This window comes from Zalophus californianus, chromosome 4 (genome assembly GCF_009762305.2).
Source record: "Zalophus californianus isolate mZalCal1 chromosome 4, mZalCal1.pri.v2, whole genome shotgun sequence".
NCBI classification, from domain to species: Eukaryota; Metazoa; Chordata; class Mammalia; order Carnivora; family Otariidae; genus Zalophus; species Zalophus californianus.
Window position 1 is genome coordinate 188,025,775 of NC_045598.1, and position 27,415 is coordinate 188,053,189.

A 27,415-nucleotide genomic window follows, 5' to 3' on the forward strand; every position below is an offset into this window, starting at 1 on the left:
TGAAACCCTGAGGAAGGCCAGGCCTGTACCATGCACTGTGATGCATAAAGCCTTCATGAGGCCCACCTCTTCAAGTTCGCCCTGTCCCTTGGCTAGGAAGGCCTGTCTTCTCTGGAACAAACACATTTGCTACATAGCACATGACGTCTACTTTTAGCTCCTTTATAAAAGAGAAAGAATAGTTCCCCCTAGACACTAGGATTTGGGCAGGGACTTTCATCGAATACAAAACTGCTCAAAACAGAGAATGTATGGAACCACGTAACCGGACAACAAATTGTCAATAATCACAACACCTAACTTAGACTTAAGCCTTCATACTCATAAAGAGTTTTCCTTCATCCGTGACCTGACTGAATTCTCTCCACAACCCCATGATGTAGTAATAACAACTTGCGTTCCTTCCATGCCAGCGACATTACCGCACCTTACTTCATCATTACAATAATCCCAGGAATCACCCCAGCTCATAGACGAGGAAATCTGAAGCTCAGAGAGGAATGAACATCTTTGCAAAATCATACACCCCAGAGTGTCAGAGAGCAGCCCTGAGCTTGGGGGGGGGGGCCTCCAATTACTGCACGACCGCCCCGCACTGTGCCCCAGCTCCCTGGCAAGAAGGACCACCCCAGCCCGTCCTGCTGCTCAAGGCCACACTGCTTACAGAGGTGGTTCTCCCCCTCTGGGAGCCTGGGCAATAAATGTTTCCCAGATACCTCTGTGAGCACAGACCACAACCAGCCTGCACTCCTCAATGCCCCTTCTCCACACCCACTGGCACGGCCCTTACCTGGACCCTCACCTGAAAGATGAATCTAAATGGTCTTCTTATCAGCTTTCGGGGACCTTCTTTAATGCATGCACGGGTAGCCGCCAGGCTAGTATTCCCGGAGCACAGTTCAGAGCCTGTCACGCCATCTCAGAAACACTGGCAAACCCTTCAGCACTATACCCACAGGCCCAGAGCCTTCCCTGGCCCCCCAAGCTGCCCTTGTAACTCTAGGTCCCATTGCCCACCGTGAGCCAGCCAAATGGGACAAGTTGGATGTGTGTGTTTTCTCATTCTGTCAACACCCGTTCATTGGATGCCTTCTTACAATGAAATACAGATGAGAGCTGATTCTCCACAAGACGGAGACTAAGAAGGAGTCAGCCAGGCAAGGACGTTCCAGGAAGAATAAGAAAATCAGCAGGCAGGCTCCCACATCTCCCCCACTGCAGCACCCTGCTCACCACCCTTCCCCGATGCTGGTCTTTGTGCTCTCTGGTGTGGGCTGCCCCTTCTTTCCCTAAATTCTCACAGCCTTTCTGGATTCCACCATATTATTTCTCTCTTCTGTATTATTCCTGTTCACGTTCAATCTCCGCCCCCTGCCCAGCCCACAGGACCACCAGACATTTTCTAAAGTAGGAGCATCATTTTTTGTACTAATCTTTTTATTTTTAATTGAAGTGGAGTTGACATATAATACTAGTTTCGGCATGTACAACATAGTGGTTTGACAGTTAGAGACATTATCAAATGCTCACCATAATAAGTGTAGTTACCATCTGTCACCTCATAGTTACTACGGTATTACTGACTATATTCCCTATGCCGCTCTGTTCATCCCTGCGACTTATTTATTTTATGACTGGAATTCTGTACCCCTCCAACTCCTTCACATATTTCACCCATTCCCCTGCTCTGGCGACCACTGGTTTATTCTCTGAATTTATGAGTCTGTTTCTCTCTTGTTATTGCTTGCTCGTTTGCTTTGCTTCCACAGATGAGTGAGATCATATGGTATTGGTCTCTGACTTATTTCACTTAGCATTATACCCTCTAGGTCCATCCACGTCATTGCAAATGGCAAGATCTCATTCTTTTTATGGCTGAGTAATATTCTAGTGTGTGTTTATGTCTATGGACGGATACTTGGGCTGCTTCCATAACTTGGCTTTGTAAATAATGCTGCAATAAACATAGGGGAGCACATATCTTCAAATTAGTGTTTTCATTTTCTTCATTTAAATATCCAGAAGTAGAATTACTATGTCATATGGTAGCTCCATTTTTAATTTTTTGAGGCACCTCCGTGCTGTTTCCCACAGTGGCTGCACAGTTTGCATTCCCAACAACCGTGCATGAGGTTCCTTTTGCTCCACATCCTCGCCAATACTTTTTTTTTTGTCTTTTTGATAACAGCCATTCTGACAGGTGTGAGGTGGTATCTCATCATGTTTGTGATTTGCTTTCCCTAATGATCGGTGATGTTGAGCACCTTTCCATGTGTCCGCTGGCCATCTGAACATCTTTGGGAAAATGTCTATCTAGGTCCTCTGCCTATTTTTTAATCAGATTGTTTGGGTTTTTTTGGTTTTGAGTTATATGAATTCTTGACATGTTTTGCATATGAACCTTTTATTGGATATATCGTTTACAAATATCTCCTCCCCTTCACTGGGTTGCCTTTTTGTTTTCTTTATGGTTTCTTTTGCTGTGCAAAACCTTTTACTTCGGTGTAGTCACAATAGGTTCTTTGTTTTGCTTCTCTTACCTAGGAAGACAGATCCAGAAAACTCTTGCTAAGGCTAATGTCCAGGAGATGACTGCCTATGTTTTCATCTAGGAGTTTCATGGCTTCCTGTCTCACATTTAATCCATTTTTAATTTGTGTGTATGGTATATAAGAATGTGGTTCAGTTTCATTCTTTTGCATGTAGCTAGCTGTCCACTTTCCCGATGCCATTCATGGAAGAGACAGTCTTTTCCCCATTGTGTACTTTGGCCTCTTTGGTCATAGATTAATTGACCATATAATTGTGGGTTTATTTCTGGGCTCTCTATCCTGTTCCATTGATCTATTATGTCTATTTTCGTGCCAGTACCATACTGTTCTGATTACTATAGCTTTGTAGGATAGTTGGAATTCAGGAGTTGTAATACCTCCAGCTTTGTTCTTTTTTCTCAAGAATGCTTTGGCTATTCGGGGTCTTTCGTGGTTCCATACAAACTTTAGGATTTTTTTGTTCTAGTTCTGATATTTTGATAGGATCTGCTTGAATCTGTACATCGCTCTGGGTAGTATGGACATTTTAACAATATTAATTCTTCCAACCCATGAGCATGGAATCTCTCTCCATTTATTTGTGTTGTCTTCAATTTCAATCATCAGTGTCTTGTAGTTTTCAGAGTACAGATCTTTCACCTCTCAGTTTAGTTTATTCCTAGGTATTTTATTCTTCTGATGCAATTGTAAATGGGGTTGTTTATTTCATCTTCGTTCCTGTTATTTCATTAATAGTGTACCGATACATAAGACATTTCTACATATTGACTTCATATCCCACAACTTCACTGAATTCACCAACCAAAGTTTTTTGGTTGGCATCTTTAGGGTTTTCTCTATATAGGACCATGTCATCTGCAAGTAGTGACAGCTTTACTTCTTCCTTACAAATGTGGATGCTTTTTATTTCTTTTTCTTGTCTGACTGCTGTGGCTACAACTTCTAATACTATGTGGAATGAAAGTGGTAACAGTGGACATCTTTGTCTTGTTCCTGATCTTAGAGGAAAAGCTTTCAGCTTCTCAACCACATGATATTCACCGTGGAGGTGCCACACATGGCCTTAATTATGCTGAGGTACGTTCCCTCTCTAAAGTGGAAGCATCACTTTATACTCAAATCAGTAATGTATGAGCATTACTGTTGCTCCACATGCTCACCAACATTTGATGTTATCAGTCTTCTCCATTTTAGCCATTCTCGTGGCTTTAATTTGCATTTACCTGATAACTAATGACGCTAGACATTTTTTCATATGATTACTGGCCACCTCTCTATCTTCCATCACAAAGCATTTGTTCAAATTTTCTGGTCATTTCTTAAATTAGATCATTTGTCTTATTACTGAGTCATAGGCGTTCTTAACATATTCTTAATGTCATATTTTCCCAGTCTGCTGTCCATTTATTTTCCAAAAGAAGTCTTTTGATAAGCAGAAATCGTGAAGGAGTTCAGTTTATCAATTTTACCAATTGTAAAGTAGTTCAATTTATTTTTCTTTTATGGTTAATGTTTTCTGTGCCTTTGCTTAAGGGACTTCTGTTTACCCCAAAGTCCCGAACATATTCTCCTATGTCTTCCTATAGAAGCTTTATGATTAGGTCTAGGATCCGTGCATACGCAAATTTCAAAGAGACACAGTCTTTGCTCTCTTTGCACACAGTACCAGTTGCAGAGAGATTCCAGTGCAGTGAGATGCAGCCAGGAGCAGAGGACTGAGGAGGTCTACACAGGAGAGGCAGGAGTACTTAATGCTTTTATCACACGCTTGGAAACTCCCAGACCTTCAATTGTACCCTTTGGTTTTAAATATGGAAAAAGATACTGGGGAAGGTAAAAATATTAGTGGTTATAGCCAGTACCCTCAATGAGGCCACCATCCAAAATAAAGATCACTAGACTTGGCCTCCAGTCCATCAGAGTTCCCACTGATTCTTTCATGGACACAATTAAAGATGAAAGACTGGAATACTCTGATCAGTAATAGACTCTTTCGTTCTTCTTCCATCATTTGAATATAACGAGAAACCAAATGATAAACACTACATTATAAGTGGAATTGCAATCACTCCAAGCCCCAGAAAAGACTCTTAATGGAAAAATCTTGGACACAAATGCTTCAGAGCCCCAGGAAAACACTTAACTGAAAAGCTCCTCATTGGCCATGGGCTCTGTGAGCCTCAGGACAAAGTCAAGTTAGGTCAGCATAGACATCCACAGCACAAAATCTGGGGAATATGAAAGAGTCCCAGGCGAAATTTTAGGCCAAGATCCTTACAAAATTTTGAAATGAAATCAAATTCCCAAACTTATTTCCAATCCACTGCTCTTTTAGGGAATATTAATCAAAACATCTTTGTTCTAATTTTTCAATAGGCTGCACAGCCATGAAGGCTGAGCCCACCAGGGCCCAGACGTTTGCATGAAGCTCCAAGTGGAAAGTAACTCATAACGACTACTCAAGACAAGTTGCTTTACTCATAAGATGAACTCTGAGGAACTCGAATGTTAATTCACTATTCCTTTTCCAACTGGAAAGTAAGTTCACACCTGCTTTATTCCACTAGAAACAAAGCAGTAATATCAGCAGGAAACTCAGGCTTAGGAAGAATCTCCTGGCTATCTGGGAGGACACAGAGACATAGGGATCAGAAAGATCCAAGTGCCAGTCCCAAATCTGGACATCACTAGCTTTGGCACTTTCCTTATTAATAAGGATAATGAAATCTAATCATGATTGTTGGAAAGACTGAATGAAATAACGTGTACGCTCAGCATAGCTTAAAGCTCACGACGAGTGTTCAAGAAATGAGAGACACCACTGTTAGTTAATACCTCGGATGCCACCAGCGTTAACCCAAAATTAGCCAGCCAGAGATGCTCCCAAAAATGCCTCACCAGCCTTTAGCCTTCTCAAACATGGGCGCCTGCAGTGACCTGAAGAACAAGGCTGTAGCAGTCACTGTGAGACGGGCTGGTGATGGCACGCCAGCAACGACTGTGAAATAGCAGGGCAGAAAACTGCGGAGACCATACATTCTCAAGTGTGGAAAACACATTCTGTTTCTACCCACATTTATTTCTAGCCGTGATTATACAGAGAGAAAATATATATTCAAAATTACACAAATTTCCATATATGTGTGTCAAAACAGTTTGGAAAGGAAAGAATGTAACTCTCTTCCCTACATCCCAAAGCATGGTTACCAGGCTTATACCAAGGACCTTTCTTTAAAAAGCATCTGCTAAAGTAACAGGATCCATTTTTGGTTTTAATCATTCAAAAGGAAAGGATTAAAAACAAAACAAAGTTACATAAGACCTGTTCCCTCGATGGTTGACAAGGTCATGGAGGAGACAGACAAGCCAACAAGGAATCACTCTGCTGAGTTCCCAGAGCCATAGAAGATGGATGGAGAGATGGATGACAGAGGCGCAGTTGTGCCCACACTCTGAGGCTGGTACCTAAAAGGCTCCTAGAGCAGGTGTACATACCATGTGCTCAACACCTTGACAAACATTAAAGAGAGATGAAACTTTTAAGAACAATCAACACCCTTGGTCAGCACACACCCGAAGCCGCAGAGCAAAGCCAAAGCCTGACTTCTGCTCATCCTGGTACCCTTGGATTCATTCTTGGATGATCTTAGAAACCAAGTCCTCTGGCCCCAAGAAGTCCTGCCTACTTTTACCATCTTCAGATTTAGTGAGCAAGCAAGCTGAGGTGTAGTTTGAGGATGGCACAAACTTTGACTATGTCTTTCTTAGCATTCATTTTCTAATTCTAAAGAGTCCTGAGTTTTTTAAGTATATTCTCCATAAAATCTATTCCCTCCAATGACAATCATGGAGCCTGAAATTAAAAGCCAATTAAATAAGACCATACACAACCCAAATGTCACCCACCCATCATCACTTTCTTCATATCCTCTCCTGCCTGACTGTATTAACACCTCCCTCCACCAGGCTCACAAAACACAGATTTGTCTCCTCAAATAGAACATGAGCTCCATAAAAGAGGAGACTACTCCATATTCACCTCTGAGTTCCTAGCATATTATAATATCAATGGATATAATTATCACCATGGCTCTTTCCTTTAAAAAATCTTTTTGGGGGTGCCTGGGTGGCTCAGTCTTAAGCGTCTGCCTTCGGCTCAGGTCATGGTCCCAGGGTCCTGGGATCGAGCCCCTCATCGGGCTCCCTGCTTGGCGGGAAGCCTGCTTCTCCCTCTGCCCCTGCTTGTGTCCCCTCTCTCACTTTGTCTCTCTCTGTCAAATAAATAAAATCTTTTTTAAAAATTTAAAAAAATAAAAAATCTTTTTGGATATTTAAATGAGACCTTGGGAGAAAGGCAATGTTGGTATGTTCAGGATCCAACATCCTGATTCAAAACCCTCTGAGGATCTTTTTGTATTGACTGTTCATTGATTCATTCAAAACACAATTTCTCATTCCAGGAGGATTTACATATTTCTGCCAGGAGTTTATGGTCACTCTCATGCCAGGAACTTTAAATTAAATCCTCAGTTTGGGTTGCTTTTTTCCTTCCAACAAGATTCAGAATTTCCCTATTTTCTTGCTTTGAGTACTGGGATTTTATTTTTTTCCAGTTCACCCTTCCATTAAACATGGCTTGGGGGAGGTCTCGGCTTTACACATGGGTCTGCCATCCAATTCCCAATGGGGGCAGGCCAAAGGTTTACCTCCTGTCCCTCCTATATGGGCTGCTGATACTGTGTTCCCAGAGCTAGGTGGCATTCGCTGGCTTCTGAGGCTCACTTAACTTCCAGGATTTGTGCTTTCTAGTTGTTTTGGCCCCTGAGGGTTTCCTCTTACTTGCCGGCTATACATTTTGAAAAACTGGGGAAAAAAGTTTTATTTCTTAATCAGCATTTTTGTAAAGATTGTATTTGTTTACAAGAGAGAGAGAGCAGGAGCAACAGCGAGCAGGGGGAGCACAGGGAGAGGGAGCAGCAGGCTTCCCGCCGAGCAGGGAGCCCGACGCGGGACTCAATCCCAGGACCCTGGGACCATGACCTGAGCCGAAGGCAGACGCTTAACGACTGAGCCACCCAGGCGCCCCTTAATCAGCATCTTTAAGGAACACATGCAAAGAGGGTTTTTGAGAATTGCTAGACCATGATATTGCCAAAGAAAATAAACTAGTTATCTTCTGAACTTACACATTATTTGGTATTTTTTTTCTACTAACAGACATTTTTTAATTAAAAAAATAATTAAGGGCCCAAATAGGATAGAGACTTAGAGAGGCATACAAAATAAACAAAGGGGCAAAGCCGAAAAACGAGAAAACCATCTACAAGGTTAATAAAATACACAGACTAGAGATGAAATCAGCAATTCTTAGAAATACCTAATCCGAACATGACAATGAGATAAGATGCCTTTCTTTTCAGGAAACGACCAACATAAAATAGAATCAATTAAAGCAAAAACTGGAACTCTAAGTTAGGCAAATTACAGAAGGTTACCAACAACATGGGCCTCCTTCCCGGAAAAAAGGCAGATTTGCTGGCTCTTAATTGTGTAACCTGAGTCCAGGCGAGGGCTGTACAAAGTGAGTGCTCAGTAAGTATCTAGTTAGTGAAATAAGTGATAAAGAAAGAAATATGGGGGTGCCTGGGTGGCTCAGTCGGTTGAGCATCTGGCTCTTGGCTTCAGCTCAGGTGATGATCTCAGGGTCGTGGGATCGAGCCCTGTGTTGGGCTCCCTGCTCAGCACGGAGACTGCTTGAGACTCTCTCCCTCTGCCCGCCCCCCCAGCTCGTGCACACACTCTCTCTCTCTCCCTTTCTCTTAAATAAGTAAATAATCTTTTAAAAAAAGAACACTGAGTTTCAACGACAGAAATGCTAATATTGTCCACTTGTGTTATAAAGTATGTCTTCACTTTCAGGGATCAGTGTTGCGGGGGCCTCAGAGTCAAGGATTTTATGAAAATGCTCAGCTCGGGGACAGACATCCTCGGTGAATCCTGCTTACCGGTGACACTTGACTGAGATGTTTCAAAGGCACATCAACCTCCACCTGCGCACAGCCTCCCTGAGAGCTGCTCAGGAACACAACGCTGAGCTGGGTGCCGTGCTGCACACTGCAGACGTGTTATCTCACTGAAACTTCACAACAATCCTGGGAAGTCGGGGCATTAACAGTCCAGCTGATCAGAGAAATTCTGTTTCCTTAAGTGAGCCATGCGAGTCACACAGCTACTAATGGTAGAACTAGGATGAAGACCCACTTGACTGCGAAACCTCAAAGCCGCCTCCTCTACACCATCCCATCACCTCCTGCCCAGTCTTCCACAGGCTTCCAGAAAAGTGATCCTTTATAGCACTGCACGCCCTTGCTTAAAATCCCCAGTGGCTGGACACTGCTCTCAGGATAAAGCCTAAGGGAGACTGCACACAACCTACAAAGCCTGCACAGTCCGTTTCCTGCTACTACCTCCTTGGCGCGCCTCACGCACGCCTGCCTGCCCGGCCCCGTGTGCCTCAGCCTCTAAGCACCCATGCTCCCTCCCACCGTGGGGCTTGCCACTTGCTATTCCCTTGGACTAGAATTTGAATTTTGTATAACCCTGGGCTCCCACGCAGGAGTACTCTACCCTATGAATCCCAAACAGTGGACTCCACTGCCACCCTCTTTGACGCGGATCCAACACCAACTCTCAGAAAAATGCTTTTGTAGGATGAACCTCAATCTTGTTCTTTAGGACTTCCCTTCGTTGAACCTTCACCAGTGCTTGTGGCTCTGTTTCAACAGACGACTGGCAAAGTATTTAGTAAGCTCACTGTAGCGGGTCGTGACGAGCAAGGCAGACCATATCAAGAGTCGACTCTGGTCACAACTGCAACACTACCCTGGGAGACAGTTCCCTCATTCTCATGAGCACTGCTCCATCACTTACAGCTGTAGGTATCTAACAAACACAAGTGCTAATTAGCCAAGCTCCCTAAACATGATCCTCTTCAAAGAGTCATACAAATAAGGCTTCGAGTACAGCCCTCTTACTAGAAATTTATCTTGAAACTGATAGCCCTATAGCTACTCTACACAGCTGACTTAAAGCATCTGACTAAATACACCCAAAGGGATTTTTTTTAAAGAAATTAAGATGAATCCACCCTGAATAAGCTCCCAGTATCATCACACTGTGCCCCACCCCGGGGTCTGATTTCTCACTTTCACGTATGTGTTCAGGTAGCATAACCTGAATCTGGGTTTCTCGTTTATAAAATGGGGAGAGAGAGACTGTGGTGAATAGATTCATTTAACAAATATAGATCTGGCACCTACTATGAATGAAATCTTAGGAATACACAGATAAATGATACACAGTCCTGCCCTCAAGAAACAAAGCCTTTTTGTTTACAATAACATTAAAAATAATGAAATAATGAGATAAATTTAACAAAAATGTGTAAGACTTATACACTGAAAACAATAAGAGATCAATGAAAGAAACTGTAAAAGACCTAAATATATGGAAGGCACCTCAGGTTCATGGGATGGAAGACAATATTAAGACACCAAAACTCCCCAAACTGACCTACAGATTCATCCCAATCCCTATCAAAATCCCAGGGGGCTTCCTTAGAGAAATTGACACACGGATCCCAAAATTCACACAGAAATTCAAGGGACCCAGAATAGCCAACACAATCTTGAAAAAGAAGAGCAAAGTTTGAGGACTCTTCCCAACTTCAAAACTTACTACAAAGCTACCATAATCTAGTCAGTACGGTACTGGCATAAGTATGGATATAAATCAATGGAACAGAATTAAAAATCAGACCTTACGTGTACAGTCAATTAATTTTCCACAGGGTGCCAAGACCACTCAGTGGGAGAAGAATGTCTGCAGAGCACAGTACTGGGGCAACCGGGCCTCCGCCTTCGACAGAATGGACTTGAACCCAACCGCATATGATAGAAATTAACTCAAAATGGACCAAACACCTAAAGGTACAAACTAAACCTATAAACTTCCTACAAGAAAACAGTAAATCTTCGTGACATTGGATTAGGCTACGATTTCCAAGATGCAATACTAAGAACATGAGTGATAAAAGAAACAATACATAAACTGACTTCATTAAAATTAAAAACTTCTGTGCTGCAAAGGACATCACCAAGAAAGTGAAATGACCACCCCCGGAAAGGGAGAACATTTTTGCAAAGCATGTATCTGATAAGAGCCGAGTGTCCAGGATATATAGCAGACTCTAACGACGGAACAATAAAAAGAAAACAAAACCCAATTTAAAAATTGGCAAAGAATTTGCATGCATATACAAATGGCCAATAAGCACATCATCAGCCATCAGGGAAATGAAAACTTAAACCAAAATGAAACATTTCACAGCCAGCAGGATGGGATGTGAGGGCGATCTGGCTGCGACATCTGTCACCCCATTGATCGCCAGGGTTGATTCAGCTGATCTGGCTGGCTAGGCGGGTATCCCCTTCCTCCCTCACCACTCCATGTGCGTCCCTCTCAAAGCTGGACGCTCAGTCGAAGAGGACGACCTTCCCCGATAGAGGAGAGGACCGTTCTTCGGTCAAGGGTATACGAGTAGCTGCGCTCCCCTGCTAGAACCTCCAAACAAGCTCTCACAGCCAGCAGGATGGTTACAACGAAAAGATGGACAACAGCAGGCAGCCGTGAGGGGGTGAAGACGTGAGACCTCTCACGCACTGCCATACACAGGGAAGCAGGCAGCTGCTCTGCAAAACAGGTTGGTGGTTCTGCAGACGGTCAGACACAGAGCCACGGGATGACCGAGCAATGCCACTCCTAGTTACATATGCCCAACAGAATTGGAAACGTATGTCCTCACAAAAACTTGCACATCACTGTTCACAGCAGCTTTATTCAGAAACAGCCGGAGGTGGAAACGACCCAATTTCCATCAACCGATGATAGAATAAACAAAATGTGGCATATCCACGGCTATTAACCAGCCATGAAAAAGGAGGAAGTACTGATTCCTGCCACCACATGGAGGAACCTTGCAAACGTTATGGTCAGTGAGTCACCAGACACAAAAAGACAAATACTGTCCTTTTAGGTGAAAAGTACACACATGTTCATTGTACTACCCTTGTGACTCTTCTGAAGACTTGAAATCTTTCAAAATAAAGTGTAAAGTCCTCACAGGAGGGCTTTAAGGATGAGATGCGGACACACACACAGTGCTCCTGGTACAAGGCCTCGCAGGCCCGCACGCGGTCACGGCCATGGCCACTCAGAGGAGTGGCGCCAACGCCCGTGAGCACCACACTCCCCACAGCGGTCTCCTCACGGCCACCAGACACACATTAGTGAGGGCCTGCTCCCCAACAAGCATGCTTGGCCGGGGGACTACGGAGACCCCACGGCCCCAGATCTGGACTCTGTGTGCATTGCCAAACCTGGTTATTTAAAATGTATCACTTTAATATTCAGTTCCATTTTTAAGTAACTACTAGAGTAAGCGCCTTAGAATTTCAAAAGGCAGTGTCTGTGATTCTGTTTATGCATTTATTTACATTCAGCCTCATTCTAAAAAAAAAAAAAATCTAAATCAACTTTTAAACACAATTTAGCAACAATAACAACAAAAAGATAAAAATGGGGGTGAGGAGAAACTGAGGATGGAACAAACTGAACGAGGGGAGGGAAATCAGGAAAATGCAGGCGGCGAAGGAGGTGTACTCCGTAAGGGCGACTGCAGCCTCCAACAGCGGAGGCAGGAGGAACAGACCACGAGCCCCCGTGCCCCCAGCACGAAGACCCGCCGCAGCACCGGCCAGCTCGCCCCCAAGCAGCAAGTCCAGAAACGGCCTTCCCATCCCAGAGCCTGTGCTAACGGCACCGCTCCCGCGGGGCTGTGTGGGGCGCCCGCTCTCAGCCCTCCCCTCTCCCATCGGCGCGCTGGGCTCCCAGGCCAGGACTGGGCCAGACCCTGTGGCTTCGCGGGCAGTACCTCAGCTGGAGCACAGCTGGTGGCACAGGCCCACCCCCATCTGCTCCCTACAGCTCTGACTTCTCTCCTGGAGATTTCCTTCTAGGCCTGCTCCCCACAACACCCCTCTCCTAAGTACCAGAATGCCACGCCATACCTTGTTCAACCAGACATTTCTCCGTCCCCCTCTCCTTTCCCTTCTCAGTAAGGAACTCGACTTCCCTCCCTCCCCATGCAACTGTTTCTTTCTTTGCGAGAACTATGGACTCCCCTCACGCCGTCCTGACAGCCGGGTGCCCTGCTGCGGGGACTGACACGTCTCAGTCTTACCTAGGCTGCATCTTCACACTTCTCCCCTTTATCGTAAAAAGCCTTTCCTCAATCTCCCCATCCCTCTGATTTTGAGCTTAATTTGACATAAAGTTCCGAGGTTACAATTATCATGTGCATATCTACCAGTTTTTCCTGGGTTTCCTTAGCAACGACTTCATTAAGGAACTGCAGCAAGAAGTTTAAAGAGGATATTCTTATATCTGAACAGAGTAGCCTGCAAAAAATTTCAATGGCTCTGAAGAGAAAATTAACCAGAGACAAAGAGGTCACAGATTCTAGTCAAGAGAATCATGAGCCACAATGTTCTTAAATGACCCAGAATCATTCCTGAACGTCAGGTGTACAGCAGGCCTCGGTGCTGGGATAAACATACGCTGGGTCCTACAGTATGCTCTTGCATCTGCTGAGGTATGGGGCTTTTTCCAAGTTTTTCAAACAGGTTCTTACTACCACTTTCTCTTACTGTCACCTACCATTTCCTGTAAAAATAGTTTATTTTATAAAAGATTACAATACTTCAAAAATAAATTCAAAATGGATGAAAGACTTAAATGTGAGGCAGGAAACCACCAATATCCTAGAGGAGAACACAGGCAGCAACCTCTATGACCTCAGCCGCAGCAAGACCTTCTTGCTGGACCTGTCACCAGAGGCAAGGGAAACAAGAGCAAAAATGAACTATTAGGACTTCGTCAGGATAAAAATGTTCTGCACAGCAAGGGAAACAGTTGACAAAACTAAATGGTAACCTTCAGAATGGGAGAAGATATTTGCAAATGTCTTATCAGATAAAGGGCTGGTATCCAACATTTATAAAGAACTTCTCAAACTCAGCACCCAAAAAACAAAAAATCCACGGGAAGCCTGCTTCTCCCTCTCCCACTCCCCCTGCTTGTGTTCCCTCCCTTGCTATGTCTCTCTCTGTCAAACAAATGAATAAAACCTTTTAAAAAAAAACTTTAAATAAAAAAAAAAGAAATAAAAGATGTGCACTTGTGCCCGCACTGTGAGAACAGCGTCCCAGGAACAAAACCTTCCACATGCACCTGCAACAGCCCTAGTTCACAGGCCCCGGGGAGGGTTGGGGCCTCAAGCCCTCCTGCGCCACCCCCCCCAACCCCACGCAGTCCCATGGTTTCAGGCCTTCTCGGTGCCCCCCCACCCCCACCTGACTGTGACACTTGCAGAGCTACCGCAGGGCAGATACCATGTCAGTCCTGGACAAGCACGTCTCATCTAAACCAATCCTTCCCATGGCCAGGAAAGCTCGCTATCCTACCATTTCACACACCAAGACGTTAAGAGAGGGGCGGAGTGATTTTGCTGAAGGCTCTGCAGCTAATTAGGGGCAAAGACAGGGTGTGAGCCCAAGCCTGTCTGACTGCCCTCCAGGCCTGCAGGACCCCGCAGCATGAACTCCCAGGAGGACCCCCCCACGCACACCTGATGAGCCCACGGTCTCCCCGCTCACAAGGTCTGGCCCCAGCCTGCCTACGAGGTGGTTTCCCCTCAGGAGCAAACGGCTCAGGCCACCGAGTGACCGCCACTCCACATTCCAAGTCTCTGTGGTGCTGTTTCCCTTACACTAAATGGCCCAAACGCTGCAGGATTTTTCTCTTTGTGGTTTATTTGTTTGTACTGGGTTTATTGGCTTTTGTCTATTTTTGTCTCTCCCTTCCGTGTCTTATTTGCTCCAGTAGCCTCCCTGCCCATCTGAGCCGGGGAATCACTGTGACGAGTGGCCTGAGAGACAGTGAGGTGCTTCCCAGGGGAGGGAAGGAGGCACAGAGTGGGCACATGACCTGCCCAAGGGAGTAAAGCCAGAGCCCCTGTGCTTAAGTGTATGCTAAAATATTTATCATTTTATAGATTACAGCTATAACATAGGAGGTATCAAAAAAGTAGGATACACATCAACCCAAAGACATTCATTAGCTCCAATTTTGTTTCTATTTATTCCTATTGTGAAAACTAAGAATCTCTAGTCAATATGGCAAAGTATTAATGTATTAAATCTGGATGTAGAAGCCTGAGTGTCTTCTTATTCATATTTTTTATGTGTTCACAATATAAAATGACTCTAGTCTCTCTCCCCTCTCCCAGCCACTACCCTTCCTCTTGCCTGAGCCCCAGGCCCACATACCCAACAGGCTTTCCACTACAGCCACCACTGAACCTATTACCTTTCCCCCAAAGCGTCCTCCGCAGCTCTCCCTCGGAGCACAGCACGAGCATCACCAAGCCAGAGCCTGGGCGGCGGTCCAGCCGCCCCTCCCCCACAGTCCTCCGTCGTTCCCTTTGCACCACCCACACGTGTGTACCGTCCGCTCCCTCTCTCCCTTCGGCAGTCCCACACTCAGGTGGAAGCATCCGTACTGCCCACCCAACCCCCACATCACACCTCCCTACTCAAGACAAATGGGATCATATCATTCCCGTGCTTATAAGGTCTTTCCTCTAAAACCTACTGCGCTTAGAATAAACTGCAAACCCTTCCCCTGGCCAACAAGACCTCCAGCTCTGACTCGGGCCCCCCTCTCATGCTCCTGCTCCGGGCTGTCTCCGCTGGTCCGGTTCCTTCCAGGGAACGTGCTCTCTCTGATTTCAGACTCACTCCTGCTGAGCCATCTTCCTGGAACGCTCGGGTCCCACCGCCCCCTCTCCTGTCCATCCTTCCCATCCCAGCTCGAACCTCACTGCCTCAGACAGCCCTGGACCCCACACTCTCCACCACCACCAAACTAGCTTCAATCCATTTGCCACTTGCTCCCCATCCCCCTTTTCTCACGCACCCCACCACCGAAGGTCTATCTTTACCACGAACCTGTCTCCTCCGCCCCTCCTTCCCTCCCCCAGCACAGCCTGTGCTCAGCAAACAGCTTTGCTGTTACAGTCACCTGTGTTCCGCTCCCAGCCATGGATCCTTAAGCAAGCTGCTGAACTTTTGAGACTTGGTTGCCCCGTCCATAAAAATCCAAGTTACAGTAATTAGCTAAACGTCTCAAAGCTTTCTACACCAGCAGCTTCATGATTTTGCATTAGCAACCTACAACAAAGAGCTCTAATGATTTTGCTTTAGTAAAATCCTATCCAGATGCAGACTGAGTAGCATTTGTTGAGTGCTTACTGTGTAACATGAGCTGTAAAACAGACTTCATGTTCCAGAAACCCAATGACCCACCCAGGGTGACAAATGGCAGTCACGTCCCAAGTGACAAGAGTGAGGCAAGGAGCATAGAGCTGCTTCAAGGTCGCAGAGCTGGCAAGAGGCAAAGTGGTTTCTCCAATCAAGAAACAATTTTAAGGATAGAAAATGAGGGATTTTGAAAGTAAAGTATCATAATGTGAAGAAGCAGAACAAGGAGTGACATTAATTAGGACATCAAGTTCTGGCCGCAGTGCTGGCACCTGCCGCACTGAATCCTAGCGCAGCAGAGTCCGATGGGTTCGTGACAACAAGCTCCAAAGAGCTGCACGAACTCTTCCGTGAGCAGGAGGACACACACCCACCTGTCGAAGATTAATGTAAACAGCATTCTGGAGAAACTCTGAGGCTTCCATGCTCCGCTTCTGAATGGCGAGGACACGCACAGCCTTGACACACGCTTCTAACTCAATCACTCCGGCGTTCTTGTACTGTACAGTAGAAAGGAGGAGCCTCATCAAAAAGAAGAGTAAAGATTCTCTGTTGCATCATGAAAGTCATACTATGGGGACTCCGGGACCCCACAGGGCACTTCCCCAAGCTCAGGGACCTGACAGCATCCCCCATGATGGGGACAGGGGGATGGAGGTTTGTGTTTGAGAAAGTCCATCTGTTATGGGGTCAGAAGAGGTTGGTGGATTGAGCCTACAAATGCACAAGAGATGGATATTTTACAAAATTTCAAGATATTGTCAAAGGATACTTGCCTCCATTTCCACTTAGCATCTCCTATACTCTGCCACACAGTTAGGCTCTCTCACACCTGCTGGAGTGGTAAATCCATTTGACTTTTGTGGCAAACGTTCTAGCTCCCTGCATCCTTGTGTGCCCTGCACTTAAGTGTCCCACGCCTTTCTGATTTTCTCTCTAAGTTACTTAGTCCTGCTTCTCAGCTCCGAGATGGAGGACAAAGACAGAGGAGACAGAAAAGGCACTTTACCCCCCAACTCAATAGTAATACTGGCTGAGTGCTCTCAAGCCTCACCTCCAGTGCTCACGGCTCCGCCCAAGGTAGCTTCCAGCGGGAGAGCTGTCACGTGCGTGGCTCGGAGCCTGGAGCAGGCTACGGAGCACCCCGCACCCGCTCCCCAGCGCCCATCCCCCGCCCAACGCTACACTGCCAAACTCTGCATGCTCGCCGTTCTTCCGCCTGTTTTCTTTTCTGTTCCTAACCCGCTTTATCTTTTTTCCTAAGTCTCCTGAGCTGGACTGATTTTCAGTTGAAGTATCTGAAAAAACTTGCAGGTGAAGAAAAGGTTTACAGAGATGAGTCCCTGTACATGAGCGCCTGAGGGTAAGGAGGTCCCTCACCAATACTCTTTGTGGCATCAAACAGTGGGAGTCACCCCATTCCATCAGCCGGTGTGTGCTGAGAGCCCTGAAGGCCTGGCAGGCCTACCTGCCCGTTTCCCAATTATGAAGAAGCAAAGGGAGAATCGCTCATGCTTCTTACTAAAGTTATCTCTGTAAGGCAGACAAAGAAATCGCTGTGCTGGGAAGGGCAGGCCTCTGTGTTCCCCTCTTTTTAAATATGTGACATGTCCATAATTTGTGATATATACAATTGTCAGACACACTTATGAAAAGAAACCATACCTCCCTAACTACCAACCCTGAAGTCAGAGATCTACCAATTGTTATAGACCATCTGATAACAACAATAAACATAAGGACTTTATTCCACTGAAATTAAATAACTTCTTTTCCTTCAAAACCCTTAAAACCTCCACTTAGGTGAGAATAAAAGTCAACTCCATTTTTTCACATGTTTTACATTATATTTACGTATTTTTAATTATATTACAAAGAGATTTAAACTGCGATCATAAAAAAATTGTTCATACATTAGTAGAAAGGTATCCACAAACAGCGGGGATTAGGAAAAGAAAGGGCAGTTACTAACGACCTACATACCTAGTCTCCCACAAGCATTTTCCTGGAACACAAGTGGGTCCTTAGTAATTACCTACCAGCACAGGTCTCCACACAGAACCATACAACCAATATTTCAGGAATAAATGAGGGAATTAGCTCATTCAATTCTAAAACAAAAACCCTAAAACAAATATTACCCTTAATTTATGTCCCAAAATGAGACTGAAAAAAAGTGAAGTTTCTCGCCCAAGGTTACAAAGCTAGTGACTGGTGGCAGGATTTGAACTCAGATCTGTCTGACTCCAAAACTAAGGTGGAAATATTCCATTAGGGACGAAGTGACCTTCACTAGAGAGGCTACATGAACATAGCTAAAGGCAGGTGAATATTGAGACCTCTGCCCAGACACTGTAACTTAAGCAAGGAGGGTCCTCTGCCTCTCAATCCAACTGTCTTTTCATCTGTGTATACAAGAAGTGTATACAAGAAGACAGAAGACCTAGCTTCTGGTCCAAATACTGCCACTGTGTGACTGTGATAGAGTCACTTAACCTCTCTGGGCTTTAGTATCTCAGCTATGGAAAGGTATGGGGCCATATGTTCTCTACGGTTCCTTCCAACACCATTATCTCAGCAGAAGGTCTGTGTCTCCAATCATCTCTTCTAATGAGAGAATTTCCTTGGCCACAAATCAGAAATCTAATAAAAAATCATTCATGAAGCCACCAAGAGTCTGCTTAAGAGATTTTGTAATCACTCACAATGAATGAAAACCAAAGGCGGTGTTTCTCCCTCGGTAAGTGGGAGGTAGCCTGATGAGAGAGAGAGAGAGAGAGAGAGAGAGAGAGAGAGAGAGTGTGTGTGTGAGTGAGTGTGTGTGTGTGTGTGTGTGAATCAAATACACTCAGATCCAGGAAGTGCACAAATATTCTTGGACTACTGTCACTTCATGGTGGTGGGGGACGTAAAAGATTAAAGAAAAGGAGCAAAGAGGTAGATGAAGCAAACGAATAAAAATACAGCCAGAGAGACAGGCAAGACATCCATGTGCTGTACTTGCATCACGTACACAACACGAGGAACTGGTTTCTCCCAGACGTTTTGTTGAACACGTACTCAACCAGGGAGGGAGAGACAATGACCAATTCTTTACTGAGCAATACGAATGAGCCTGCCACGGGAGTAGGCATTAATATATACAAATTGTTTACCCTGATTAAAAGCTCGATGCAGCAGGCCTTCATATCACCATTCGAGAGAAAAGAAACCTGGGCTGAAAGAGAGCACACAGCTAGACTGAAGTCAGACAGCCTGAGACAAAGGAGGAGAGACTCAAACCCAGCTCTGTCTGCTCCTTCCACTCTCGGACTGGAAAACTCATCACCCACGGCCACCTGACTCCACCGCTGCGCCCGTGGCAGACAAGTCTCGAATCCTGACTGACATGGAGCTACAGGCAGCCAGTAACTCTCAGTGAGACCTGGCTGGTGAGGTGGCATCCACCTGCCATGCCCATGGGGCTGTGCCACAGAGGCAGGAGAGCCTGGTTCCTGTGCACGTCCAGAGCTTCCTTCCCTGCCCTAACCCGGGTTCCCTCTGCTTCTCCAGTCCAAAGGAAGTCACTAAACTGCTAGAATTAGTTCTGCAAGCCACATGACTTCTCTCCATCTGTGTGCCCACTGACAGAACTTAGCTATGATCACTTTGATAATCTTGGAAACAACTGAAAACACAGAAAAAAAAGGACTCTGGAAAAAGTACTTAATACTTATCATTTTTAACTAACCAGTTACAAAATGAAGATTAAAACTTCAGTCTGCCTTTCTATGTATCAGCTATTAGCAGTTCAAAATTATAATGGCAAAATTCTCATCTACAAAATTAACAAAAACACATACAATAACTAGAAATAAACTTAAAAACAACACTCACTTTCTTGATGAAGACAACTGCAACTATATTGCGGGACTTAAAATAAGATGTATAAATGCAGAGATGTTAACATATTCTATACAGAAATGTAATTTTGTAAAGATATAAGTTCTCCTAAAAATAATCAAAACTTATTGAAAGCCCCATGAAAATTTCAATCTTGTTTGGTTGTTTGTTTGTTTTTTGTAACTTGAACAAAATATTTCAAAATTCTTTAGGAATAATAAAGTCAAATTACTAGCCAAGAAAATCTGGGATCAGAGGAAGGAATTTTAAAGAAAAGAAGACACACTATCATATATTAAATAAACTACAGGAAATAAAATATCATGATGCTAGACTAAGAAAAGAAATTCATAGAAAGGAATAAAAAGGTCAGAATTAGACAACAATATATGGGTAAGTAGGATTTCAAATCAGAGAGAAAAGGTATGAATTCAATAAGTCATGGTAGAACAATCAGATAGTAACCTGGAAAAAATAAATGATATTGCTGTGTCATAATGTACACAAAATAAGCTATAGGTAAGGAGCTAAATGTTTTAAAAATGCTAACAATAGGGGCGCCTGGGTGGCTCAGTCGATGAAGCATCAGACACTTCTTTTCGGCTCAAGTCACGATCTCAGGGTCGAGCAAACATGCTCAACATCAGGCTCCACACTCAGCACAGAGTCTGCTTGGGATTCTCTCCCTCCCCCTCTGCCCCTGCCCCTGCCCCCGCTCACAGGCATTTGGGCGCACGCTCTCTCTCTCTCATTAATGAATTATTTTAAAAAATAAAAATAAAATGCAGGAACGCCTGGGTGGCTGTCAGTTAAGCGTCTGCCTTCGGCTCAGGTCATGGTCCCAGGGTCCTCGGACTGAGCACCACATTGGGCTCCTTGCTCAATGGGGAGTCTGCTTCTCCTTCTCCCTCTCCCTCCCTCTCTCTCTCTCAAATAAATAAAATCTTTTTTAAATAAATAAATAAAATGCTAACAACAGCTAATACAATACTTTCCATGTACTTCACTCTGCCTATCCTCACTGTATCCCTTTGAGAAAGGTACTATCATCATCCCTATTTCAGAGATTTAAAAAAACTGAGGAAAGGAGTTTTATTCTATTGTCAAGGCATTTCTAAGCATAATACTGAAGGTAAAACCCATAAGGAAAAGATTTACTATATTAAAAACATGTTTTGACCACAAACAAAAAGAAAACCTCATGAACAAAATTAAAGGCAAGCAACATTAGGAAACAGATTTGTAATAGACATTGATGAAAGGTAAGAACCTGATATCCATAATATACAAAGAACTATAAAAAAGGCAACAAGAAAAACACCCCACCTTAAATGTATGCAAAGGACACAAATGGGTAATTCATGTAAGAAATGTAAATGGTAACAAGTGAAAAATGCTCAGTATCTCACTGGTAATCAAATGCAAACAGAAACAATGAAAGGTTACTTTGCCCATTATAGTGGCAAATATCCTAATAGCTAGTGTTTGTGAGAGAGCAGACTGTTAACCTTCTTGAAGGACAATATGGCAATGTGTAAGTAAGCTCTAAAAATACCATGTTTGCTCTGACACAAGTCAACTTCTAGGGACTGTCCCCTTAAAAAAAAAAAAAAACCAGGGGCGCCTGGATGGCTCAGTCGTTAGGCATCTGTGTCTGCCTTCGGCTCAGGTCATGATCCCAGGGTCCTGGGATGGAGCCCCACGTCGGGCTCTTTGCTTGGCAGGGAGCCTGCTTCTCCCTCTGTCTCTGCCGCTCCCTCTGCTTGTGCTCTCTCCCTCTCTGTCAAATAAATAAAATCTTTAAAAAAAAAAATCAGTCCAAAAAGATTTCTCTGTTGGGGCATTTATAAGATCTCTGTTTACCACTGTGGGAAGGAAAACTGAAATGACATAATATTCAGTAATGGAGAACTGGTTAAATAAATAATTGTACCCCTTTTCATTCCCTGTTGGGGAAGGAATTGAGGAGTAACTTGAAAGCAATTTATGATAAATGTAAACATCACGTTCAGTGATTAAATTCCCAGAGATCTTAACTAAAGGAATAATCAGACAAGAACACGAGAATAGGGGCACCCGGGTGGCTCAGTCGGTTGAGGATCCAACTCTGGGTTTCAGCTCAGGTCATGATCTCAGGGTCGTGAGATCCGGCCCCGTGTTGGGCTCCGCGCTCAGCACAGAGTCGGCTTGAGGATTCTCTCTCTCTCTCTCTTCCCCTCCCTCTGCTCCTCCCCACCCCATGCTCACTCTCTCTCAAATAAAGAAAATCTTTAAAAAAAAAAGAACACAATGCGGTGCCCGGGTGGCTCAGTTGTTAACCGTCTGCCTTCGGCTCAGGTCATGGTCCCAGGGTCCTGGGATCGAACCCCGCATCGGGCTCCCTGCTCGGCGGGAAGCCTGCTTCTCCCTCTCCCGCTCCACCTGCTTATGTTCCCTCTCTCGCTGTCTCTCTCTCTCTCTGTCAAATAAATAAATAAAATCTTTAAAAAAAAAAAGAACACAAGAATGTATGTACAAAGATGTTCACTGAAGCACTGTTTTTCTAGCAGTGGGAAGTGAGAAAGCCTGAGTATCCATCCGAGGATGATGATGAAGCAAACCTCAGCAAGCTGTGGGCTCTGTAGAAGCAGGCACGTCATGTTGCTCTAGGAGCTGCCACTCCCCACGCTGGGCTCACAACAGTCTCTCACGGGAGGCGGGCATGAATAAATAATAAATGACCACCTCCACGTGTTAGAGGGCTGTCCACCTATCTGCAAGAGGGCAGCCGCCTGCAGTGGGAGGACACCCATGAGGTACCTCTGAGGCAACAAAGCAAGCGGCCGAATGACACGCGTGGGACAGCCTCATTTTCCTAAATAAGAGATACACATCCCCAAGTATGCTTCACAGGCCCGCCAGTCCTGAGAGATACGTACCAGACTGTGCATACTCGTCAAAGAAGTAAGGGCGGGGGAGGCGGGCGGCCCCACCTGCCCCTGCTGCCTCACTCCTGCACAGCTGGAGTTCTTGTCCTCAGTATTTCAGAAAGGACATTTGAAATTCAAATTTTTTTTTTTTTTATCCAGAGTAACAAGAATGGTGCATCCAGAAGAAGGGATGCTAGGCACAGCATTAAAACGCACGTCATGGAAGATTTAACTACACAGAGGAACACATGATGCGCCAAATCAGAACTGCAGGGCTCCACACAGTGAGCACCGAACACTTACCATGTTTTATGGTATCGGCAATATGCGCTGACAAAACAACCAGAAAACAGATACTAAAGGGTTAAAATGACTATCTCTGAGTCGTGGGGCTATGATAGTCTTTTTTCCCCCTTCTCCAAATATCAAATTAAATATACATTATTTTGAATCAGAAATAAAAAAATACTTTTAGGTATATAGTACTATGCATTAGGGAATAATACACGAATACTTAACAGAACCAGATAATTGGGAGATACTGTAGTATCTCAGAGTGTAAACCAGGGGCCGCTGGTTAGAACAGCACAGCTAGTTGTAACATCACCTTGCTGTAATAGGAAATGGCCTCCTTATACTTGTCAATGATGTCCTCAGGACTAAGACAGTTCTTAGCACGTCCGATTTCAGCACTGGTGTCCGGATTGATGCCATTGGTCGTGAGGGCACCTGCAAACCAAAAGGAAGAGAAGAGATAACCTTTGGCTTTTTCTGTCTTCTTTGTTCGTTTGAAAGAAGGGCACAAATGGGACAACACTTAATACCCCTCCCCCGCAGTTTAAACAAGGAAGCCGTTTTTAAATTCTTCTAGCTTGTACGTCCCCTGCAAGTCTCACCATCAAAGCACGGTATTAAATAATAATTAACTCAGAGTAAGTTCTCCTCCTTACTGAAGCCTTTTACTAAAGAAAACAGGATGCATTATAGAAAAGTAACGCGACCGTAATCACTGGCTCTGCCGTCTTGAAGACGGCACAGCCGGCACGCGTTACCTTGCGGCTCCAAGCTGAGTGCTAGCAGGAGGCCGCACATGTCCTCAAACGAAGACAAACTACATGAAAGTGTTTTTCAAATCGTCCAGCACTAAAGAACTATAACTGACAAACACTAGTATCCTGTCTGTGGCTCCCATTTTCTATTTCTGGCCAACCTCTGTCACTAAACAGAATGGCCGAATTCCCCGGCCATCAGACTCACGTGGGGAAGAGTTCTGGAGAAATCTCCATTTACAGAATATAACCAACTACCCATGGAACTCTGACAGGAAAAAAAAAAAAAAAAGATGAAATAGTTTATTTCATAGAACACAAAAAATACCCCTTTAAGCCTCAGTAACAGAAAAAGCTGGGCTCCTGCTAAGCCACTTGTTTATCTCTCAGACAAACCCCGTCTTCCTGACACCTGCTAGGGGCTTAGGCATGAGGCTGTTGCCGATCCTTATCATCTCCGGGGCCCAGGCATGCATCTCACTGCCCATAACACGCATGTCAGCTCGTGAACTACCCTCGCTTCTGATCTTGGCCCAATTTTCTCTCCTGCTCATTTGGTATTCTGTTATTCTGTAAGCTACCTTAAATGCTTTGGGGAACAAGACAAAAGAATGAGTGGATAGACAGACAGATGGACAGGTGGCAGATGGGCACACAGACAGACTCCAAGAAAAGGGAAACAGAGACAGGCTCCTAGACAAAACCCTCCTCTAGCTAGGGAAGAAAGAACGACAACAGGGAACCATGAAGAGGCAGGTGGCTTGGGATCTTGTTTCCTCCAGATTCTGTGAAAATCACAGCAAGGGGTGAGAGGATAGAACTATAAATAATAAGAGAAAAGGGCACGCTTGAAAAACCTAAAATGTATACCTTCTTAAAGAAAAGATTCAAATCATCAAGGCCCGATGACACAATCCTTACAGAACTGAGAATTCCATCTCCAAGCCACAAGGCATCCCTTCAGAGCAGTGAGGGTTTACACGGAGTGCTTACAACACCAGCAGAGCCCAAGATACATGATTTTGCACGTAGAAGGACTCAGCATGCGTGCTAAGGACTTCCCCCCATGCTCTCCCTCACAGCCCCCAGCCACACTATGAGGGAGGCTCCCAGTGTACCTCGTTCCTGCAAGTGAGGAAAGAAGTCCTGGGGAGGCTAAATATTCTTTGTTAGTTTTCAGAATTGCAGAGCTAGTGACTCCAAAGTAGGATTCAAACTTGGGCCTACGTTTTTCACCAGCGTACATAATACTATGCTTTGTGTGTTTTTCATGCATTAATACATTTGTTTCTGGCTAAAAGAATATTTAGTAAGTGTATAGGCAGTTTTGATTTATCTAATAGGCTCCAACAATTCATCTTTATATCACTGACTTTTACTCTTTTCCCTTGAAGAAAGGAAGAGCCAGAGTGAGGTGGGTCCTTCATTCTTCATGATCCCTCCTCTCCTCCAAACAGTATGCGATCAAGGAGCAAATGCCCCCTCCACTTTTAAAGAAATGGCACCAATGATAACGAGGGTTCATTTAAGGATTAACTTAAACACCAGTATTGATGCTGGGGGAACTCCAAGGGCAACAACCCAGAACAACACAACATGTCGGAAACTAACAGCAGAGCTCACCAGAGAGCTTACCACTAAGGGTCACAGTGATTTCATCTTATTCAATAAAAGAATAACAAGCTCTGGGGCACCTGGGTGGCTCAGTCGTTAAGCATTAAGCAACTGCCTTCAGCTCAGGTCATGATCCCAGGGTCCCGGGATCAAGGCAAGCATCGGGCTCCCTGCTCCGCGGGAAGCCTGCTTCTCCCTCTCCCACTCCCCCTGCTTGTGTTCCTTCTCTCGCTGTGTCTCTCTCTGTCAAATAAATAAAATCTTAAAAAAAAAAAAAAGCTCTAAAAAACTAGTATGCAATAGATTCCATCTTTCTTGACATGTACAAAGTGTTGACAGCCCCCGTGCAATGTTAGTGTGAACCAGTGAAACAAGGAGTCATCAGGACCACGGCCTGAGTCTACAAAGAGGAAAAATCAATGAAACAGGCAGGCTGATGGCCAGGCAGGAGGAAAGGAAAAGAGAGGACATAGTTAAGAAGAAGTGGGGGGGAAAGTTCGGAAAACAACATCATCACAACGGTTCTCAGGCATCCATCCAACAATCATTCATTCATTCAAGAGCCAGGGAGAGAGTTACGGAGTCCTCTTATGTGCAAGATGGCATCCAAGATACAAAACTGGAAAGGCAACACACGCAGAGATAAAACAAAGCAGAAGTAAGAGGGCATAAAGCAGAGACAGATGAGGCAGGAGAGAGACAAACCGTGAGAGAGAAGAGCAGCAACAGGGTTCAGAGAAGGCAGGCACCCATGGTGTGGTGGTGAGCGCAGCAGCAGGCAGGCCAGCCGCCCACTGGCTCACTCACATTCACTGTCCTACTGAAAAACCAACCCCTGAGACATGGGTGCTCCTCACGCCGTCTGCAGATGGCCAGCAAAGAGACAGCGCTGCCAACAGGTCAGGACGTGAGCCTGGGCCCCGCGAACACCAGGGCAAAGCGGGAGTTTTTGATGAATGGTACTGAGACACCAGGATGGCCATTTGGAAAAAGCTCAGAACAGACCCATACAGACCCATACCTCACACCAAACACAAGAATCGACTCCAAATGCTCTAGGATCTACACGTAAAACAGAAAACCAGAAAAGAAGTTCAAGTAACATGGGTGAATTCCTCTAAAACCTAGATACAGGGAAAGGCTCTCTAACTATGATGCAAATTCAAATGCAATTTTAAAAACTGATAAATTCAATTATGTAAAAATACAGCAAAAATACCACACACAAAGCTAAAACATAAATGACGATCTGAGAGAAAATATTTGCAATATATATCACAAAGGGCTAAGAGCTCTAATATATAATGAGGTCATAAAAATTGAGAAAAAGCTAAAATCCAATAGAACAAAATGAGCAAAAGATATGAGCAGATAACTTGCAAAAGGAAACTATAAAATGGCCCTCGCCGGTTAAAAAGCTGTTGGATGTCACCTGCAGTACGTCTACTTGGTCAAATATAAGAACACAGCGCCACGCTGCTAATAAACCCGGGGGGGGGGGTGGGGCGCCTGCTAACAAACCTGGAGAGGAGACGCACCCTCGGGCATGGCTCCTGTGAGCGCCGAATGCTAGGACCTCTATGGGGCAAAGGGGGTAAAATCTAATAGAAGTGTGTCTACATATTTTTTTAACCTTTTGACCCAGGAACTCCATTTCTAGGAATTTATGCTGAAGACCCAACGCCAATAACACAGAAATACACATGCATGAGGTTACTCACTGGAGCAGCATTTGTAATTACAAACAACTGGAAATCAAAATGCCCACGAGAAGACTGGTGAACAGGACGTGGCACACACACGCACGGCGTGCTACACACCCATGAGAATGGGTGGGGAAGGTCCCCATGACCTGACAGGGACCAGTTTCCAGGATATGCTGGCAAACATGGCAGAACAAAAAAAGCCAAATATAAAAGAACGTGTGTACTACGCCATCTTTTGCACAAGAAGTAGAAATAAGAACATCT

General features: G+C 44.7%; 1 protein-coding gene across 7 annotated transcripts in view; it reads right to left on the minus strand.

The window, feature by feature from the left end:
- Positions 1–27,415, minus strand: part of TRAPPC9 (trafficking protein particle complex 9) — a 538,722-nt gene that overhangs the window by 476,365 nt on the left and 34,942 nt on the right. For all 7 annotated transcript variants that reach the window (XM_027598884.2, XM_027598890.2, XM_027598898.2 and 4 more), the window contains 2 exons: positions 23,390–23,511; positions 16,366–16,491 (listed from right to left, as the gene is read on the minus strand). In XM_027598884.2, the coding sequence (XP_027454685.2) occupies positions 16,366–16,491; positions 23,390–23,511 (248 nt within the window). The remainder of the gene's footprint in view (positions 1–16,365; positions 16,492–23,389; positions 23,512–27,415) is intronic.